Raw genomic sequence first — 18,919 nt, 5'->3', positions numbered from 1 at the left:
CGACTTCAACGACTCGTAACCATTTGCACAGTTCCTTTAGCGCTGATCTCGGATCGATGACACAATTTAATTTAAGGGAAATGACGAACTACTTAGTGTCAACGTGATATTGATCGCAATATGCGCCTGTCCGCATAATTGATAGGTCTGTGACGTCAACCTGAGCCGATGATTGGCCTTTAGGTTTTTAGTTCTGCAGTGAAATCAATTCCCATCATCACGTTCCATGTGCAGCCTCGTCACATGAATAATAACTGCGTACGAATGATAGGCTACATGAGGCTCACGGATAAGACCGCAGGCGGTGAACAGCAACGTGTCATATTTAATAATGATTTGAAGCGACTGAGCAGGCGTCGTCTTATGACTGGGAGACGTGTGAAAGCGTTTCCAAAGGAGACACAAGTTCGAATCGCAATTAGCAAGGATGAAAGGCCACTTTACCGGTAACTATGGCAACAGAATGCTCTTAAAGATCCAGTACAATGGTGTTTTCATGGCGTCATAAATTGCTTCCTGACGGATTGTCAATGCCATGAGTGTCGTTTCTTTCAGCTTCAGATGTGTAATTTGTTTTGCTATAAGTGTTTTAGGTTCACTCTCTCTGAGCACAGCCGACTCTCAGTAGGCTGAGGGGGCGTGGCCTTCTGTTCTCTAGACACTATAGACCTGTTCGCTGTTTACAAACATACCGTGTTCCAGCCAATCAGCAATACCAACTGAGTCACGTGACTAAGTTAACCCGGACCTGCGCCAAAATAAGTACAACGGGGCTCTATGGAGAAACCATGGCACTCCTTGACTAAAAGTAGTTTCAAACGAAAACGGCTGGATGTCATGTTGCCAAATCAGCATGGCTGTGAGTGTGAGCCACATTTCACCTTTTACATATCTAGCTTTGGGATTGATTGATTGTTTAGATCGCTAGCATGGCTAACAAATGCAAATATATTGTAGTCTGCCCCGTTGTTCTGACCAGGATTACGTTCCTTTCTGCTTCGGGTCTGCGCGTGCATATTTGTCACTCATGACGTCTTCGGCGAACAGGTCTATAGATGCTTAACTCTCAGTAGACTGAGGGGGCGTGGCCTTCTCTTCACTAGATACACTATAGATGATTAACTCTCAGTAGGCTGAGGGGGCGTGGCCTCCTGTTCACAAGACACTATAGATGATTAACTCTCAGTAGGCTGAGGGGGCGTGGCCTCCTGTTCACAAGACACTATAGATGATTAACTCTCAGTAGGCTGAGGGGGCGTGGCCTCCTGTTCACTAGACACTATAGATGATTAACTCTCAGGAGACTGAGCGGGCGTGGCCTCCTGTTCACTAGACACTATAGATGCTGCTGAGGGGGCGTGGCCTCCTGTTCACTAGACACTAGAGATGCTGCTGAGGGGGCGTGGCCTCCTGTTCACTAGACACTATAGAGATGCTTGTATAGATGTGAGTGATGAGCCAATCAGAGCAGCTAGATGTGACTGACGAGCCAATCAGAGCAGCTAGATGTGAGTGATGAGCCAATCAGAGCAGCTAGATGTGACTGATGGGCCAATCAGAGTAACCCGTGTGGATACAACAAGGACACTTCGACGAGCTGCCCGGGAGGAGCGGGAATCGAACCGGGAACCTCCGGACTGCTCTACCTCCCGAGACACTGTCAAGTGTGTGGAAGAAGTAGAACGTTGATCTGAAACGGCTAGATTCTGTTCATATCCAGGGGGGGCTAGAGATCAAAGGGCTTTAGTCTTCATTTTAACAACAACAGTTCTAACATGTTGGGTCATTTTACGTCAACCGTTCAAATATGAAAATAAGATTGAAAAACACGATTTTCATTGTATTGAATCTTTAAGTTGCCAATTGTCTTCTGAAAGTCAGCGCTCTATCTGCTTTTTTAACATGTTTGTAAACTGCAAATGGTGCGTTTACATAACAGCTTTACATTTGCATTTACATTTAGTCATTTAGCTGACGCTTTTATCCAAAGCGACTTACAAGTTCTGTACGACAAGACAGCAAGAAGGGCACAACTCTATCAGCTGAGTAACAATGTTCATCAAAGTGTTGAGTGCTACAGTGTAGGTTAGTTTATTAGGACAAGTGCATGACAGTATGGTTAGTTAGGGTTAGATAATTTTTTTTTTTTTTCTTTTCTTTTTTTAATTCAGATAATGGTTGAAGAAGTGCGTCTTTAGTCGACGGCGAAAGATTGGACGTGTTTCGGCTGTCCTAACTGGGGTGGGTAGTTCATTCCACCATTGTGGGGCAAGGATTGAGAATAGGCGACTTCTCTTTGATGACCCTCCCGGAGCTTGGATAGGAGTAGGTCTGAGGCGGCCAGAAGATGCAGAGCGTAGGGGTCTTGAGGGTGTGTAGTTAGAGACCATTGAACGGAGGTAGGCGGGAGCGGTTCCCTTTGCCGCACGGTATGCTAGGTCGAGGGCCTTGAAGCGGATTCGTGCAGCAATGGGGAGCCAGTGCAGGTCCCTAAGAAGTGGGGTGACATGGGCCGACTTCGGTAGGTTTGAGATCAGGCGGGCCGCTGCGTTCTGAATGAGTTGAAGAGGCTTAGTGGCATTGGCCGGGAGGCCAGCGAGCAGTGCGTTGCAGTAGTCGAGGCGGGAGATGACTGTTGATTGGACGAGGAGTTGGGTGGCTTCTTTTGTCAGGAAGGGGCGGATCCTTCTGACGTTGCTCAGGAGGAATCGGCAGGTTCTGGTTGTCGCTGCGATGTGAGCAGAGAAGTTCAACTGGTCGTCGAGGACAACACCAAGGTTCTTGGCGGTCGGGGACGCGGTCACAGCTGCATTCTCGACTGTGATGGAAAGGTCGGTCAGGGGGGAGGATTTGGCCGGCAGGTGGAGCAATTCTGTTTAGCTTAGGTTCAGTTTGAGGTGGTTGGTCGTCATCCAGGCAGAGATGTCGGACAGACAGGCCGAGATCCGCTCAGAGACGTTGATATCTGAGGGAGGGAAGGAGAGGAAGAGTTGAGTATCGTCGGCATAACAGTGGTAGGAGAAGCCATGAGACGTGATAATGTTACCCAGTGATTTAGTGTAGAGGGAGAAGAGAAGGGGTCCTAAAACCGAGCCCTGGGGGACACCCGTCCGCAGGGGGCGGGTGGCCGACAGGGTCCCTCTCCATGACACTTGGTAGGAGCGGTCATTGAGGTATGATGACAACCATGTCAGCGCAGAGCCAGCCACTCCCATTCCTGCGAGGGCCGCGAGGAGGATCTGGTGGTTGACTGTGTCGAAGGCTGCAGATAGATCTACAGTAGGAGAATCAGGACAGAGGAGAGGCCTTTCGCTTTTGCTAAGTGAAGTGCCTCTGTGACCGCAATGAGGGCTGTCTCTGTGGAGTGACCAGTCCTGAAGCCTGACTGATTAGGGTCTAGGAGGTCATTCTGTAAGAGATAAGCAGTAAGTTGGTTGGATACAGCACGTTCAAGTGTTTTAGAAAGGAAGGAGAGAAGAGAGACAGGACGGTAGTCGCCTATGACGGTAGGGTTCAGGGATGTTTTTTTTATGAGGGGCGTGACTCTGGCTTTCATCCAAAGCGCTTTGCAATTTGTTCGTCACATTTTACCCATCCACTCACACATTCACACACCGACGGAGGCGGAGGCGACCATGCAAGGAGCCAACCTGCTCATCGGGAGCAATTAGGGGTTAAGTGTCTTGCTCAAAGACACGCTGCCCCGGGAAGAGCCAGAATTTTACCGGGAACCACAACCTCCTGAGCCACCGTACCCCCCCCCCCCCCCCCCCCCCCCCCCCAGTGAAGGTTCCCTCTCATTGTGAAAGCCCCTCTTTGCTTCGCACGTCGAGAGCTTGTTGCCGTGGTAACACACATGTCTTATAGTACCGATGGGGGAGGGGGGGGGGGGGACGACGACAACAGACAGCGGCTCAGGAGGCAGAGCAGTCGTCTGGTCATCGGAAATGTTCCCGGTTCGATTGTCAAAGTGCCCTTGAGCAAGACTACTTAACCCCTAATTGCTCCCGATGAGCAGGTTGGCACCTTGCATGGTCGCCTCCGCTGCTAATAAATATAGTTACAATAGACGCTATAATCTGAATATATACTATGAGTAAGTAAGTATACAGTACTGACAGACAGATGGTAGACCCTGCTCAGAAGCTCATGTCCACTTACTTCCCTCGGGCTCATTACACATTCATTCAGGGCCTAAATGCAATTTGTCTCATTTGCTCGTTAGACTGTGAGCAAAACGAAAGAGAAAACACCAACAGAGAAGCACAGCCCATAATAGAATAGAATAGAATAAAATAGAAATAATTTAATAATCCAGAGGGAAATTTGGCACTATACAGATCGCTCACATTAAACAACAATAAACATTTAGGTAGTCAATAGGACTAAAATAAGAATAATAATATAATAATATTAAAATAAGAATAATTAAAATAGAATAAAGAATAAAATACGGTCCTGGATATACATTCTGGTATGTATATACATTCTAAAATCTTAAATATAAGCTATAAACTATCCAGCCAAAAATATACAGAAATATACAGTAAAATGTACAGTAATAATAAGTGTAAAAATGTAAAGTGTCCAGGAATATTGTGAGAAGTGTAAACATCTTAAAGTGTCCAGAAAGATTGTGAGAAGTGTAAAACATCTTAAAGTGTCCAGGAAGATTGTGAGAAGTGTAAACATCTTAAAGTGTCCAGAAAGATTGTGAAAAGTGTAAACATCTTAAAGTGTCCAGAAAGATTGTGAGAGGTGTAAACATCTTAAAGTGTCCAGGAAGATTGTGAGAGGTGTAAACATCTTAAAGTGTCCAGGAATATTGTGAGAAGTGTAAACATCTTAAAGTGTCCAGGAAGATTGTGAGAAGTGTAAACATCTTAAAGTGTCCAGGAAGATTGTGAGAAGTGTAAACATCTTAAAGTGTCCAGGAAGATTGTGAGAAGTGTAAACATCTTAAAGTGTCCAGGAATATTGTGAGAAGTGTAAACATCTTAAAGTGTCCAGGAAGATTGTGAGAAGTGTAAACATCTTAAAGTGTCCAGGAAGATTGTGAGAGGTGTACAAATCTTAAAGTGTCCAGGAATATTGTGAGAAGTGTACAAATCTTAAAGTGTCCAGGAAGATTGTGAGAAGTGTAAACATCTTAAAGTGTCCAGGAAGATTGTGAGAAGTGTAAACATCTTAAAGTGTCCAGGAAGATTGTGAGAGGTGTACAAATCTTAAAGTGTCCAGGAAGATTTCGCCAGCCTGTACTGTCACCCTGTGCTCAGTGATGCAGTGAGGCTCAGTGATAATATCACCTACATGCCTTGAACACGCGTTAATTATTAAAGCTGAGTTCTATAACAGCTCACACTGCTGTGTGTTGAGACACAGTGACTACCGTGATCATTTAGCGCGACGCGTTGTAGAGCGAGAGCGGGAGCTTGTGCAATGGAGACTCTCCCTACGACTACTGGATGACTACTGCACGACCACTGGACAGTACTGAACCCGCACTGAACATCCAGATAGATTGTCTAGATAGATTGTTCTGTTCTATTCAACCACAGAGTTTTACACCAGCGACTCAGGAACATACTGGCCTCCGTTCTGCAGAGATACTGGTCCCCGTTCTGCAGGGCCTCACAGTGCTGTAGAGATACCTACTGGCCCCCGTTCTGCAGGGCCTCACAGTGATGTAGAGATACCTACTGGCCCCCGTTCTGCAGGGCCTCACAGTGCTGTAGAGATACCTACTGGCCCCCGTTCTGCAGGGCCTCACAGTGATGTAGAGATACCTACTGGCCCCCGTTCTGCAGGGCCTCACAGTGCTGCAGAGATACTGGCCCCCGTTCTGCAGGGCCTCACAGTGCTGTAGAGATACATACTGGCCCCCGTTCTGCAGGGCCTCACAGTGCTGTAGAGATACCTACTGGCCCCCGTTCTGCAGGGCCTCACAGTGCTGCAGAGATACTGGCCCCCGTTCTGCAGGGCCTCACAGTGCTGTAGAGATACATACTGGCCCCCGTTCTGCAGGGCCTCACAGTGCTGCAGAGATACTGGCCCCCGTTCTGCAGGGCCTCACAGTGCTGTAGAGATACATACTGGCCCCCGTTCTACAGGGCCTCACAGTGCTGTAGAGATACCTACTGGCCCCCGTTCTGCAGGGCCTCACAGTGCTGTAGAGATACCTACTGGCCCCCATTCTGCAGGGCCTCACAGTGCTGTAGAGATACCTACTGGCCCCCGTTCTGCAGGGCCTCACAGTGCTGTAGAGATACTGGCCCCCGTTCTGCAGGGCCTCACAGTGCTGTAGAGATACATACTGGCCCCCGTTCTGCAGGGCCTCACAGTGCTGTAGAGATACCTACTGGCCCCCGTTCTGCAGGGCCTCACAGTGCTGTAGAGATACCTACTGGCCCCCGTTCTGCAGGGCCTCACAGTGCTGTAGAGATACCTACTGGCCCCCGTTCTGCAGGGCCTCACAGTGCTGTAGAGATACCTACTGGCCCCCGTTCTGCAGGGCCTCACAGTGCTGTAGAGATACCTACATAAGTACTACATCACATACTACATATTAATACATCATTTAACAATGTATTTATATAGCATACTACTGCTACTGCTACTCACATACTACATATTAATACAGCAAATCAACAATGTATTTATATAGCATATAAAAGTGAAATGACAATGACTTAATAGGACCTGTAGCCTATGAGACCATTATACACTATCATAATTAATAGAAATAAATCTATTACAATATTTGTATATATATTTTAATGACATAAATCTATTAAATCATTTCAGGGATGTTTTAATATAAATTCTCTGCAAATTTTATACCTGTCTATAATTATGCAAATGCTATGCTAATTATATGCCTACTGTATGTCTATGTTGTGTCCGCATCACTGCTGTGAAGGACTTTGGGCTGTAATTCTTGTATGAAAGGTGCTATACAAATAAAGTTTATTATTATTATTATTATTATTATTATTATTATTATTATTATTATTATTATTATTATTATTATTATTACACATCCATTGCTCTTTCAAATCCATCTTGCCTGCTCAGCTAGCGTATCAATACCTTCAATCAGGAAACTCAAATCTTAGCGCAGTTCAGCCAAAATGAAGAGATCACATCGTTTATTACGCGTGGATGTATTTGCTGTGAACGTGTATATTTACATAGCAGTGGATGTGTTTCCATGCTTCACTGACGCATAAAATGAACGGAGAGAAAATAATCGGTGTACTACGTCTGTCTGTCTCCCGAGCAGCGTGTGTGTCTGGTGGAGGAGCAGCTTGAATAGAATGGAAGAGTCTCTGTCATGAAAACACATCAGAAACACATCAGAAGCTGCCTGTGTCGACTCCCTGTGACTCACTGCTGTCACGCTGTCCCAGATGCACTGGACCTGTCAACACGTAACAGCCAGTACTACTGTGTTGTCTGTATTCAACCTCAGTGTCCTTCCAGTTGAAAGAAAGCTTAAATGAATAAACTATTACTACTACTACTACTACTACTACTACTACTACTACTACTACTACTACTACTACTACTACTACTACTACTACTACTACTACTACTACTACTACTACTACTACTACTACTACTACTACTACTACTACTACTACTACTACTACTACTACTGGTACTACTATTATCACCACTATTATGTTTTAAGGCAGGTCGTACACAGCACCTGCAACAGACTAAAAGGCCTCCACCTTCATCAGGCCAGGCCTGTCAGAACCAGTTCAGCAATAAAGAGGAAGAGCTGGCGTAACAGAGCAGACAAGAGGATAGTAATCCACCAACCTCCAGAGACAGAGAGACACAGAGATACACAGAGAGACACAGAGAGAGAGAGAGAGAGAGAGAGAGAGAGAGAGAGAGAGAGAGAGAGAGAGAGAGAGAGAGAGAGAGAGAGGGACACACACACACACACACATACACACGCATACTCACACAGGGGAAACAAAGGGAGCCGTGCATTCACCCCCTCACCAGGCTCAGCCATCAACATCATAACCCACATTCCAGGGATTGGCCTGACAGGAAGTAGGGTAAGCTGCCACAGTCAGATAGCGTTACTACAGTACATGTCCTATACAGACTTGGATTAGCGTGCCTTGGCTATTTAATATATATATTTGTATATTTCTTTAATCGTACCTTTAATTTTCCAGGCCAGTGCCGGCACATTAGAAATAAAGGTTGATACAAACAAACATCGTATTCTATTGGGCTGGTGGTTGAGTGGGATTTAACTTCCCTGGTGCTGTGCGATATCAGTGTGATAACAGAGGAACAGCAGGGTGATAACAGAGGAACATGTAAAAATGTAAATAACAGTGCGATATCAGTGTGATAACAGTGTGATATCAGTGTGATATCAGTGTGATATCAGTGTGATATCAGTGTGATATCTGTGTGATATCAGTGTGATATCAGTGTGATATCTGTGTGATATCAGTGTGATATCAGTGTGATATCAGTGTGATATCAGAGGAACAGCAGGGTGATAACAGAGGAACAGCAGGGTGCTGGGGACATATCGGGGCCTGGCGTTGGAGAGGCACAGCCCCCGGCCATCCTCAGGGTGACTGGGCTGAGGACAAGCAGACGTTTCTGGGACACATGGCGACACATGGACAGGATAATTGGACCGCTGGATGGGGAGACGTGGAGCTGTGCGATGCCCCAGGTACGGCGTGTCCTCCTCCAACACAAGACAATGATGCAACGTCTTAATGAGAACACTTTTCCCTAGCGTGAACTAGTCCTAATCTTGGGGATGTAGATCTTTTTTTTTTAAATGTGTTAAAGTCACCAGCAGGAGGATGGGTACTGGGATGGGTGTGAGTAATCCATTACTCAAGTACTCGCCGTTTTAAAATGAACTTGAGTGGTTCTTAACCTGTTAAGTGGTGGAAAGTAACTAAGTACTTGTACTCAAGCACTGTACGTAAGTACATTTTCGAGCTAGTTGTACTTTACGTGAGTATTTTCATTTTAGGGAACTTTGTACTTTTACTCCATTACATTTCAAAGGGAATATTGTACTTTCTACTCCACTACATTCATCTGAACCCATCAGTTACTAGTTACTTTAATGAAAAGTATTTTGCATAGAAAACATGGCAAAGATTGATGAAGATTATGTATTGTCAAATTTGAAGGCTGCCAACTTCAAGAGGACATAATCAGAGCAGCATAACTGGACCACATACCACTTTAAACTGTTTAGCCCTAGCCCCATTTTCTGAAAATCCACCTAAAAATACATACCTAAGTAAATGGAAGATTGCTCCACTTCTACAAGGCACATTTGCATGTTCTTGGTATCTAGCGACATCTATGGATCTCAGGGAATGTATTCCCAGTGTCAGAAATATTGTCTCTGTTAAGTTAAGTTGAATACTTTATTTGGTTCCACAAATTATATTACATAAACAGGGAATCAAATGTATCGGGGCCAAGCAGCACTGAACATAGCACCTCCTTCTCCACGTGGCTAAGCTGCCAATAATAGCCGAGACAGAGCAATATTTGGCTATTTGTTTGGCTTTTCTTTTAGACTGCAGCAATTCTCAGACCGGTCATGGTGCATTTGTATACATGGCCAAGACTTCCGAATACAAGTACACTATATTTACACCTATACCCAAGGTCGGCCATCACATTGAGCAGTGGTTGGTATTTGATATACTTGTCCCGGAAGGCCTGGTCCATGTACAGATCAAAGGTACAGCCCACTTCTATGACCAGCACCTCCCTGTGGCTGGTGTCAACAAAAACAACATCCGGTGTATTTGGTATGTTAGTAAATACATCGTTGGTAAGGCCAAACCACTGGTTGCACTCTAGCATGTTTGTACATTGCTGCAATAGATGGTGATATGTTCCGTACAGCATCAGACACAATGTCCACAATACGGTCATGACGAGCGATGTACAGGTGTTTGTATGCATTACATCCATTTGTTATGTGTGCAATGGATTCTAGGTGTTGTGAATCCTGATGGTTTAAACAGAATGGATTGTGAGTTTGAGGATACCAAGTGGACAGATTGTATTTAGTGGGTAATACCTGCATTCTTGCTTTGATGGTAAATTAAAAAACATCCTCACCAACAGCGGCGTTCTTAAACACTGAGTGTGAGACTGAGTGGTCAGCAAACTCCAAACAAGCTAGTTTCCCCTGTAATCTGATTCCACACCAGTGCTGCCTGATCTCAGACTGCTTCATGCTAAGCAGAACCCTCCTCACACGCACGCACGCACGCACGCACGCACGCACGCACACACACACACACACACACACAGACACACGCACACACACACACACACACACACACACACACACACACACACACACACACACACACACACACACACACACACACACACACACACACACACACACACGCACGCACGCACACACACACACACACACACACACACACACACACACACACACACACACACACACACACACACACACGCACACACAACCCTCATCAGTGGCAGACAATGGGCCACACAGCCTGCAGGTCTGAATCTCTCCTCCTCTGCATCTCTCTCCTCTGAGTCCCAATGGCCACATCTCTGCCACCGAGCTTCTGTGGAGGATCCATCCCAAACAGCTCCTCACATGCAGTGTGATCAGTCACACGCCTGGAGAACAATAGCATGGTTTTCCTGCCTGCGCGTCGGGGACAGAGGATGTCTACATGTCGGGGACAGAGGATGTCTATGTGTCGGGACAGAGAACGCCTACATGTCATCCACTAGGATTGTTTACTCTGCATCTTCTAACTACACACCCTCAAGACCCCTATGCTCTGCATCTTCTAACTACACACCCTCAAGACCCCTACGCTCTGCATCTTCTACTTACACACCCTCCAGACCCCTACACTCTGCATCTTCTAACTACATACCCTCAATACCCCTATGCTTTTAATTAATCTGTGTAGTTTAGTTATGGTACAGGGTACTACATGGTACCACTGGGTAGTTTACTATAGGGTAGTTTAGTTAGGGTACAGGGTACTACATGGTACCACAGAGTACTACTTGGTACTGCATGGCATTACAGGGTACTACATGGCTTACATAGCTCTACATGGCACCACAGGGTACTACATGGCACTACAGGGTACTACAGGATACTACGGGGTACTACATGGCACTATGGGGTATTATAGGGTACTACATGGCACTACGGGGTACTACATGGCACTACAGGGTACTACATGTCTGCTCCTTTGCAGCACCACAAACATGGGAACTCTCTAACTCTTCCCCCCCCCCCCCTCTCCCCCCCCCCCCCCCCCCCCCCCTCCCTCCCCCTTCTCTCTGAGTACCCGTCTCCTGGCGCTGACCAAGGTGATGGATGCCTCGGGGTCTTGGCCAAGCCTGTAGTGACTGCTCTACTTGCACCTCCGAGGCATTGGATCAGTTATTCACCGCCGTCTGTCCGTGGTCCTGTCAACTGATTAACAGACTGTTAACAGATTAACAGTCAACGCGGTTTCATTGCTGGGTTAAGTACTTCTATTCTTTTCACATAATACGCTTACTTCATATATCTACTCCATTCACATATATGCCTACCACTTGTATCTATTGCTATGTCCGCCTACTACAATCTCATGAGCTGTCTAACGCCTGTCCCGTCTCCCTGTCTTCCTATGACTTGCTGTCCTGGAGTGTTGACCGGAGTGTTGGACGTCCCGTGACGAAGGCCGGGAGATTGCGACCCCCTCTGCGTGCCCCCCTGTCTTCGGAGGTCTCGTAGTGGTGACCGGAGTGCCGGATGTCCCGCGATGATGTCGGGGAGTTCGCGACCCTCTCTGCGCCTTCCCCCTGTCTCCGGCTGTCCCTGAGCAACGACCGGAGTGTTTAATGTCCCGTGACTAAGACGGGGAGGACGTGACCCTCTTGCGCCGCCCCTGTGCCTCAAATAGATCCGCTATCAACTCTATCTTTAATCTTTCAAAATGTTCAGTTGCTATCGCTATTAGCTCTATCTTTAATTTTTCAAAATGTACAGTTGCTATTGCATGCACTCATCTGTGTTTCACCACACACATGAGTGCATGCTTACCAACTGTCCGTCTGCAACACTACTATCACCGACATCTAAGAAGGGAGATCCCCCCTTGAACGGCCCTTCTAAGGTTTCTCTCCTCCACATTGCCTGTGGAGCTTTTTTTCCCTATTGTTAGGTTTTAGTGAGTTTTTCCTTACCTTCGCGTGGGGTATGTCTGGGAGTGCTTGCATTCTTTCATTTATTTGCATTCATCTAAAAAATGTTTAGACCCTATGGTGTTCTTGTTCTGTTCTTGACTTATTGTTATGTTGTCTTCTTGACTTGTTTAAAGAAGACCTGTACGGCCCATGGGGACATTAACGTGTGTTGTCGGGCCCTATAAATAAATTTGATTTGATTTGATTTGATTTGACTTTGCATCTTCTAACTACACACCCTCAAGACCCCTATGCTTTGCATCTTCTAACTATACACCCTCAAGACCACTACACTCTGCATCTTCTAACTACACACTCCCAAGACCACTACGCTCTGCATCTTCTAACTACACACCCTCAAGACCCCTACGCTCTGCATCTTCTAACTACACACCCTCAAGACCCCTACGCTCTGCATCTTCTAACTACACACCCTCAAGACCCCTACGCTCTGCATCTTCTAACTACACACCCTCAAGACCCCTACGCTCTGCATCTTCTAACTACACACCCTCAAGACCCCTACGCTCTGCATCTTCTGGCCGCCTCAGACCCACTCTTATCCGCGCTCCTGGGGTCATCAAGCAGAAGTAGGCCATTCTCGATCTTTGATCCACAATGGTGTAACGAACTTCCCACCATTTACTTACTGTCTTTTACTATTATGTACTATTATTATTATTAGGGGTGGGAATGGCCAGAGACCTCACGATACGATACTATCGCGATACTTGCGTCACGATACGATAGTATCGCGATACTAAATATATCGCGATACGCTGGGTATTGCGATTTTCTTTTTTTATTATTATAATTTTTTTATCACATTTAATTTATTACCTTTTTTCAACATGTTTTATCTAATAAAATAAAGTTCAGTCTGTTCATCTCACGTCAATAATTTTTATTGCAGAACATGGTATTTTCTCAAGCAGACAGATGTAAACACTGTAATCTGTGTTGCATGTACCTGACAAACTGAACTGTTTGTATTACAGTCATATTCCAATTTAACTGAATGCACATGTGTGTGTGTGTGTGTGTGTGGACTACTGTACTATTACAGGTATTGAAATGAACAATGCAACTTCCTTATACAATTTTTTTTTTGTATTTTTTAATTTTTGTATTAATAATTAAATATCGATACTTGGCGTCCCTGTATCGATACAGTATCGCCACGCAAAGTATCGCGATACTACTACGTATCGATTCCCCCCCCCACCCCTAACTACTATGCTACTATACTTATACTACTACCTATCATGCTAATATATCTATGCTACTATGCACTTAAGTTCAATACTATTTGATAAACAATACCACTGACCCTTAGCTGCCAGAGTCCTACCCTTCCTGCCGACTTGTCCACAGCAAGTTGCTTTAGATAAAAGCGTCAGCAAAATGACTAAATGTAAATGTGAAAAAAGGAATGCCACTCACCATGTCTGTATCTGACACTGGCCCAAAGCTGGTGACGTATATGTTGGTCCTCACTTCCGTCACGCTCTCTGAAATGAAAGGAAGAGACACAGAGGTTGGAATCAGCAGTACAGAACAGCACCTTTCCTCCATGCTTTCTACAACGGAGTTCGGCGATTTGCGAATCTGATTGGCCACTTGCCCATTTCCGCGTCGAACAGCCTGCAAAGCACTTGGCGTTCTATCGCCATGCTCTAAGACAAACTCTAACCTTAACCAACTTCGAAAGAGTGCCTAAGCTTAACTGTCGAAAGAATCTATCGCCATGCTCTAAGACAAACTCTAACCTTAACCAACTTCGAAAGAGCGCCTAAGCTTAACCAGTGTAGACACTTGCGGTCCCACGATTGGGCGTACATGTCACATGACCAGAAATGAATCGCCAAACTCCGTTGTAGAAAGCATACAAGCCACCAGGACGCAGCAACCCTGTTTCTCCTGCATGGGACACCATACCGTACGCCATCACAACCTGGCTCGGGTCAAAGAAACTATAAAAGAAGGAAGCGTCATTGCGTCACGGCGTAGCACGTGAACGCACATTGGTGCCAAGTGTGGAAACGTTCAGTTCGGCCGACATTGAGTTGAATGGGATCAGCCGTCTCCTCGTTTATGACCTGTGTCATTTAAAATGGTTTATTGCCCCGGATGTCAGAATCATCTGCAATGTGTTGCGGCTAACTAGCTAACGTTTGATATATTGGTTGATATATATTATACACAATGGATGCCCCAGGCTCCCGTCATCACATTGTTATGACCCACTCCACTCTGTCACCATTGTCCGCCTGTTTGTATGTATGTTATGTTCTATGTTGACAGGTGCTGGAGGTGGGTGTGGCTGGAGCGCTCAACAGCGCAATGGGCAGGGGTGTAAAAAGTACCCAGAAATTCGACTTAAGTGAAAGTATGGGTACCGTCTCAAAATCGTACTCAAGTAAAAGTCAGAGTATCTGGCTAAAAACACACTTGAGAAAAAGTAAAAAAGTTTCTACTTTTAAATGTACTTAACACTTTAATCGCCAAGGACGCCTTAACACGTCATTCACCGCCATGCTAATTCTGCCAATGACGCCGTAACACGTCATTGAGATCAATATTTCAAAAATCTGTGATCGCAATCATATTTCTCCCGCGGAGACTTGAGATCTACTGTTGATCCCCTCTCAACTCTCCAACGGTTCAAGAGCGCCATCTGGTGGCCGATCGCCCGATCGCCCAAACCGGAAACGGAAACTGGTGCTCATCCAAATTCGGTCCGACCACTCGCTATAGGTCCCGGGACTCGAGCTCGACACAATGGATAGCGATCCGTTACCAATAACTCGATAAACAACATGATTTGGACGTATATACTATTATACAACCTGGAGATGGATCGTATATTTCAACATCCCATAATAGGAATCTTTTTGCTCCACGCTCATCGCCCAACGGCCCGAGGGGACTGGGGTAAGTTTCAGCGTTTATTTTTACCGTGTTCGCTACAAACTGCTCTAATGATCATATCACCCACACTACATGAATCATCTAACGTTGGCCACGGAATTATAAACGACCCCCCCCCCCCATCCGGTCAACATCAGATGATAAGTAGTAACTTCTAGAAGCACGTCCATTTGAAATTTTTTATCTGCCGCCGATCGCTATCAAACTGCATTTGATCATCAATATAATGCATTTAGGGCTATAAATCACGTTCTGCAGAATGCTGCAGAAAACGATAAAAACATATGTATACTTTAGACCGTATTTTAGTATGAATATGTGAATGAAAAAGTATAACGTTCCTACATCCTGAACGATAGATAATTGACGTTGAATGGGCCATAGTAATGTCAATTTAGCAATACAATTTAAAAAGTTATAGCCCTGCAAAGAAGGGGAACTTCTCCATAGACAAATAGAGCTGGCAGAGGATGGTATAAGGATGTACATAAGCGTGGCAGAGAAAGTGTTAAGTACTAAAAAGTTAAAGTAAAAACTTTTTTTCTGACTGTCTATTCTTCAGATAGCAGGTGTTTAATCAAAGATCCCCACTTTCTAGTCTTGCACAAGGACCAATCAGCATGGGTATGGGCGGGTTCATTTTCCATTAATGGGGATTTGATTGGCTGTTTTTAAATAAAGTGTGGCCGCAGGATTAATAACGTTAACGTTAGTTCGGCCAGAGAAACAAATATACTAATTAAAATGGTTGGACCTGTGAGATTTGTACTTTGTAGGTCTATATTTTAAATGTAAGGAGTAAAAAGTCTGTTTTTTTTCTCTGAAATGTAATTGAGTAAAAGTACAAGTATACAAACCTAATAATACTAGAGTAAAGTACAAATCCCCAAAAACAGTACTTAAGTATTGTAACGAAGTACAATTACTCAAGTACTTTACACCCCTGGCAATGGGAGACACCTGGGCCCGGTGTTCCCATGCTCTGTTAAAACACTCATGGAGTTTAGATGCTGCGCGATCTCCTCCTGAGACGCTGTTACACATGTTGGTTATTCCTGGTATTTGTCTCCTTTTGTGGAATAAATTCCTTGTTGCTTGACTTTGGTTGTCTGGGTCTCCCTCTTTGTCATCGCCGTACGGCTGGTTTGTGACAACATCACATACACTCAAGTTCAAGTTTCACGTTTATTTAATGGATAATATTTTGATCAAAAAAAATTTACTGTATTTTTATGGCATTTACACTTGAAGTAGAAAAACAAAAGTAATCTGTAAAATAATACAGTGAATTTCCCGTGATTATTATTATTATTATTATATATATTTTTTACAGTAGCCTGTTCCTCCTAGAACCCACTACCGTCACTTTGCCTTCCCTCGTGTTAAAGCACAAGCTTGTTCAAACTAACCCACTCTCCGAGTCTCTGAGGATGCAGCTTCAATGCCTCCTCTATTTCACTGTTTGAGTTGCCCTGCAGCAACACTGTTACGTGATCTGCAAATATAGTGGCTTCGGATTCAGACAACACCTGGGAGATGCCGTTGATGTATAATATAAACAAGGAAGGGAAAAAAGGGCACTTTAAGAAAATAACTTGTTGTGATTATTGCATAGTATAGTTAGTAACAGCAAGTATAGCATAGGGACATAGAAGTAAAAACTGTATTGTATAGTAGTGTACATAGGACCCAGTGCCTTTAAGTGATTTATTAACCTCTTATCAAGTGGGCAGAAAAGTGGCAATTTTTTTACTTGAACTTGAGGACTGCATACTTTTTTTGCAAACCAAAATACTATAATTTATACTTATAGCACATGCACGAGCCTGGTCTCTTTTGAAAGATGACATTCTGAAGTTTCTGATTCCAGAAAAATTCCAGAAATTCACTTTTAGTGCTAACATAGGTCTGAACTTGAGTTGTAGAAAAACTTGTTACTCAAGTTTTTCTGTAGTAGTTAGTTAGTAGTCAAGAGGTAGTATTTCCCCAGAAGGTGGTATGGCTTACAAATCCATACAGACCCATAGCCTGAAGCCTTATGTCCCCGCAGGGGACAGTCCTCCTTCCTCTTCACTGTCTACACCAGGGCTATTCAACTGGCGGCCCGCGGGATGATTCTGACCGGCCCGCAAAAGATTACATGATAATATTTTTTTTTTTTTATTATTTTTTTTTTATATATATATATATATATTTTTTAACTTTTTTCTTTTCATGTCAACGTTCACGCGCACAATTGAGCCAAAAGTCACTCAATTAATGACAGATTTCATTGATAAATTGAGGGAAAACTTTGCAAGTCGATTTGATGAATTTGACATGTTCAGAGAATTGATGCATTTTGTGAGCAACCCATTTGCCAATGTAGCTGCTATTTCCACAAAAGGACAAGAGTTCCTTGCATCACTTCACATTGATGAAGGTCTCCTGCAACTTGAAATAATTGACATGCAAGCATCATCTGCTCTGAAGCAGGCACTTGAGAATGAATCCACCACAACATTTTGGATAAAGTGTATTCATGTCAACACATTCCCCAAAATAAAAACGCTGGCAATATCTGTGCTAACAATGTTTGGCTCAACATACACCTGTGAATCCAGTTTCTCTCACATTAATGCCATTAAAACAAGCAACCGTGCCTCCTTGACAAATGAGCATTTGCATCACTGTTTGCGGGTAGCCCTCACTTCCTATGAACCCTCTTTCTCTGCCATTGCCCAGTCAAAGAAGTGCAATCTCTCTCATTAGATGTGTGTATGTAGGCCAGGCCTGTCTGCCCCCCACCCCCCTGATGTTTGAGAGTTAAGAGTGGACAATAAGTGCTAATAAGATGCTGTGATTTGCTGTTGTTGCACAGACATGAAGCACTTTTTCATAAGCTCAGCTGCACTATAAATGTGTTTTTTTGTTCAAGTGTTGATGTTAGAATGTTCAGATGCACATTTATTGTATTTTTATATTGAAATGTTGAAGAGGAGATGTTGCAGTTGTTGCACAGTCATAAATGAAGCACTTTTTGCAGGAGATGTTGCAGATGTGGCACATAAATGAAGCACTTTTTTTGAAAAGTATACTACTTTTGCAATGTAGTTAAATAAAAGTTGTGAAAATGTGGTTGCGTGTTGTGTCAAGTGTACATATATTCATAGCACGGGGAGGCGCCGTGGCAGTCCGGCCCCTGGCCCCTTGGGTTTCTGACAATGTGGCCCCCTGAACAATTTAGTTGAATAGCCCTGGTCTACACCAACGACTTCCACTATCGGACAGAGTCCTGCCACCTTCAGAAGTTTTCTGATGACTCTGCGATAGTGGGATGTATAAAGGACGGTGACGAGAGGGAATACCGGGAACTGGTAGTGGACTTCGTCACATGGTGCGATAAAAACCACCTGCAGCTAAATGTGGCGAAGACCAAGGAACTGGTTGTGGAGCTGGGGAGGAGGAGGAGTGCACCTGTGACCCCCGTTTCCATCAGGCGAGTTGATGTGGACATGGTTGAGATGTACAAATATCTCGGTGTGCACATCGACAACAAATTGAACGGGTCAAAACACGCAGAGGCACTGTACAAGAAGGGCCAGAGCCGACTCTACTTCCTCAGAAGGCTGAGATCCTTCAATGTCTGTACAAGGATGTTGAGGATGTTCTATGAGTCGGTGGAGGCGGGCGCCTTCTTGTACGCTGTGACCTGCTGGGGCAGCGGACTGAGAGCGGGGGA

At 44.7% G+C, this 18,919-nt stretch overlaps 1 protein-coding gene across 1 annotated transcript in view; it reads right to left on the bottom strand.

Annotated features, from left to right (window-relative positions):
• Positions 1 to 18,919, bottom strand: part of gabra3 (gamma-aminobutyric acid type A receptor subunit alpha3) — a gene marked incomplete at both ends in the record, with an annotated part of 316,811 nt that overhangs the window by 170,898 nt on the left and 126,994 nt on the right. Inside the window, 1 exon segment of the mRNA XM_084319586.1 lies at positions 13,711 to 13,778. Within this exon segment, the coding sequence (XP_084175712.1) occupies positions 13,711 to 13,778 (68 nt within the window).

Source organism: Notolepis coatsorum (genome assembly GCF_963971535.1).
Source record: "Notolepis coatsorum genome assembly, chromosome: 8".
Lineage (NCBI taxonomy): Eukaryota > Metazoa > Chordata > Actinopteri > Aulopiformes > Paralepididae > Notolepis > Notolepis coatsorum.
Note: the sequence above shows the minus strand (reverse complement) of the source record. Positions and strands in the feature narration are given on the sequence as shown.